Genomic DNA, 4,045 nt, shown 5'->3' with positions numbered 1-4,045 from the left:
ATCGATTACAAAATAATCATAACATAATTGGTCACAAATACTCTTTCCACGCCATTGCAACACTGCCAACCACCCCTCGCCAAATCCACCACCATTGCCAGCCTCACCAACACCAAAACCAACCAAATCCCCAACAACAATCGATCACCACTACAACAACAACAAAAAAAACCAGCACCACCGTCACTACGCACACTACCTCACCACCACTACTACCCTATAACGTGTAACAGTACACTACCGCAACCATCGTCGCCAAAATCACCACCACAAATCCACTGAACGGCAACCCACCATAGATCCACCATCATCACCACAACCCAACACCGTACCGCCACCATCCAACAACTATTATAAAATAAAATAAAATAAAATAAAATAAACACCGCAACCACCATCAACCACGCACCTCACCGCCAGATCCACGATCGCAGTCCACTGTCAAACATCACCTATCGCTAGAGCCATCCACCAACAACCACTCCTACACAGATCTATCCACCTTCGACCTCGACAATCCCATAGCCCAAAACCAATCGCGCGACATCACTCATCATTGTTCAGATCCGCTCACAGATAGCGTAGTTGCTGCTAGAGATGACACTCACTCCATTATGATGGCTTCATCATCATAGTGTCGCCGAAGTGAGTGATCGATTGCCAGAGAAAAAATAAAAATGGGGAAGAGAGAGAGTGAATGATTTGGGATGAATTGATTTATTAAATCTTAGAGAAAAAATAAGTGAGAAAATTAGGGTTTCCTAATTTTTGAATAGTAAAACTTTCCATCTAATTTTGGAATGTGGAATTTTTAATGTATGGTAGTGTACTTTCCACAAAAAAAATTAAAACCCTTTAAAAAATGTTGAAATTATAACAAGTGCATTAACACATTCAGTCGGGTATTACAAATCCTTGTTTTTAAGATAAATAAACAATTAAAAATTTGTAAGTTAAAAGCATAGGCACTTTAAGCGCTAAATTAACATTTAGCCCTCGTTTGAGCCCTATTATTTCTCATTACATCAAATTAAATTTTTTTCTCTCCTACTTTTAACTACACAATCTTCAATAAAATAATATTACATGAAAATCAAAAAAATTTCAACCACTCATTTTTTTTTAAAAAAAATTACTATTCATCTCATTATAATGCCAAATAATGTGGCTCAAACACACTCTTAAAATGAAGAAACTTTATTGATTAAAGTTGAAAATAAGTAAACTAAATTATAGAAAGGTCTATAAATAACTTTTTTACTCAAATATATATATATAAAGGAATTTAAGCTTACTTAGAACTAACTTTTACGCTTAGGCTATATATATATATATATATATATATATATATATATAAAGGAATTTAAGCTTACTTAGAACTAACTTTTACGCTTCGGCTGCTGGAACCTACCAAATGGAGAATCCAATAATCTTCCCCAGAAATGAAACATTACCCTGCATCCCTTAACTTTTCATATGATTCCTTTATTGTTATTATTAGCAACAGATGTTTAACTGACATACATTGCCCACAAGTTTGCCCGATAGCAAGTGAACATCATTATTAAACGGAAACGGGAAAAACTATAGAACTCTAGTTAGTAAAGAAAAAGAAGTAGTAACACCGTCACTAATCATGTCCAACAGCACTAGGAAATGAAAGAAGAAAGTAACACCGTTATTAATCATGTCCCATAGCACTAGGAAATGTAAAATTTAAGGCACCCGCCAAGTTAGGAACCCAAACTGGGTTTGGCAATAGAGAAACAGCACAGATAGATATTAAGATCAAAATCTCAAGAACTTGATGAAGATCACTTCTCGAAGCAGAAAATGATTTCAGGAAGTCTAAAAGGGGCAGATACAAGAATTAAAAAATCTCTCTCTCTTTTTAGTGATCGCCTGGCAACGATTTGATGATGTCCGAGTCACCTACATGCCAAAGAAGCAATTATGTTGTCAAGAGGCCATCCAACTTCTCTAGTATTGAACCATAACAGAAGCCTGACTGAATTTATCACATACCTGGATCAACAATGCTAAGGCAGGAAACTCGGAAGTATTTGCCACACGCAGTTCCCAAGTCAACATTATCTATGAGAGAGAGAGAGAGATTAGAAATTTGATCAATTTCCAGTGGAAAATTTATAAATAATCAGGATGTATGAATGAAAATCACAATATCCATATATGAAGCAGGTGCACAAACGTCCAAGAGAAGGACAACAATGGAAATAGCTCAAAAAATCCCTCCAATGGAGGAGAGAGGAAGTAGAGAGAAGGAAAGTATATGTGGAATGTGAGAGGAGTATAGGTTGAGTACATGTTCTCCACAACATCAAATCTCATATGGTGAAGCTCGGGATAGCATATCCCAGTGAAAGAAGAAACTTGAATAGCAGATGAACTTACTTCGTCAAACAGAAGTAGAGAACCTACATAGAGCCAGGTCCAGTTCAAAAGGCTTATGCTAGAATAGTCGAGAGAATTATTTATTACAGCCGCATTGTGGCTTAAATTTTTACCACTCTATACTTGAATTAAATACACCAAACTCAAGCTTAAAGTGAGGATCTTAAGCTCTAGTTACAAGGGAAAAAATTGCTAGACACATCATAGGCACATGGCTTAAAGTTCACTCTGGCATCAATACCAGGAAATCCAAATGAATACCCCTATCACCAATGTGTGTGGAACTAATAAAATATATCCTAGAATATAATATCTCGTCCTTGGCATTAGCCAAGTTTTCTCTCCTGTTACTGCTGGTGATTAAATAAATGAAAAATAGAAAAAAATTATGTTGCTTTTAGGGCCTTGCATTGCCACAGTGCAAGTGTAGCCCAGGAGTCATCTTATGCCAACTAAATACACTAGAAAACTTCAGAAAATGCAAAATATGATCAGATAAATATCTAGTGTTAAATCAAAATCAAATGTCAAATTTTCAATTCGTCCACAACTAGCACGTGATGGATTCCAACAGAAAATTAGCCCAGATCAACACTAAAACAAACCAAATTCCCCCAAAAATGCTTAATTCACGTATGAAAATCATATCATTGCTGAAGGTGACTTAACATCGGACAACTTACTTCCATTGTAGTGGTGAACCCCAACTTTTGACAGCATAGCATAGTACTCAATCTCAGATTTCCTCAGCGGCGGACAATTGTTTGAAATGAGAATCAGTTTCCCTATCACCATTCCCCCAATTAAAGGCATACGTATCATAAAATGCTAATTGTAAGCGTTACAGCACAACAAAAATGTCGTAAAACAATGCAATTTCACTTAAAAGGGAAAAGAAAAAACCTTTCGAGCTGCGGAGAGATTTGAGGACGGTCTTATAGCCAAGGGTGTATTTTCCGCTCTTCATCACGAGAGCCAGCCTATTGTTGATGCTCTCGTGAGTCTTCTTCTATAAAATTACAAAAATAAAATTAAAAATTTAGAGCCAAATTTTGTAGTTCTGATTCAACACAAAATGTATCGAGATAATAAGAGGGACAGAGAGAATCGTACAGTTTTCTTGGCGGCGACCATTATGGCGGAGCTAGGAATAGGGTTTTGCAGAGATGCGACGGGAAGAGGTATCCTTCAATTAGCACAGCGGCGGCAATGCTCCACCGGGAAGGGTTTCACAGGGGTCGCTATAAAAATTGCAAACGGTTTAAGACACGTGCCATTCACGTGGAAATAAATTAGCTTCTTTTATTATTACTAGTCACCTGCCGTGCGTTGTTATTTTCAAGATAATATTAGTATATTAAATATGTTGCATTCTCATTAATTACATTTTGAACTAATAATTGTTAGAGACGATTTTAAACCATCTATCTCTAAATAAATGATTTTGTAATAAGAAAGCAAACTAATGTAGAGAAATTCAACTGGATCAAAATAGTAAGATATAAAACCATAGACAGATAGATGAAGCAAAAATTAAAGATTGACATGTTCTATAGATGATATGTATACTACAATCTTTTATTAGAATTCTTCTCATAGTTCTGTAGGTCAAGGACGCTCAGCATGGATCTTG

At 36.1% G+C, this 4,045-nt stretch overlaps 1 protein-coding gene across 1 annotated transcript; it reads right to left on the bottom strand.

The window, feature by feature from the left end:
- Positions 1 to 1,631: 1,631 nt before the first annotated feature.
- On the bottom strand, positions 1,632 to 3,670 carry LOC111367628 (60S ribosomal protein L30). Its single transcript, XM_022988602.1, has 5 exons — positions 3,526 to 3,670; positions 3,316 to 3,421; positions 3,096 to 3,197; positions 2,026 to 2,094; positions 1,632 to 1,932 (listed from the first exon to the last, which is right to left on the bottom strand). Exons 1-5 carry the CDS (start codon positions 3,544 to 3,546, stop codon positions 1,892 to 1,894), a joined length of 339 nt encoding a protein of 112 aa, XP_022844370.1. The 5' UTR covers positions 3,547 to 3,670; the 3' UTR covers positions 1,632 to 1,891.
- Between the last annotated feature and the right edge of the window lie 375 nt (positions 3,671 to 4,045).

Source organism: Olea europaea, chromosome 18 (genome assembly GCF_002742605.1).
Source record: "Olea europaea var. sylvestris chromosome 18, O_europaea_v1, whole genome shotgun sequence".
Lineage (NCBI taxonomy): Eukaryota > Viridiplantae > Streptophyta > Magnoliopsida > Lamiales > Oleaceae > Olea > Olea europaea.
This window is presented reverse-complemented; position numbering and strand designations above follow the sequence as displayed.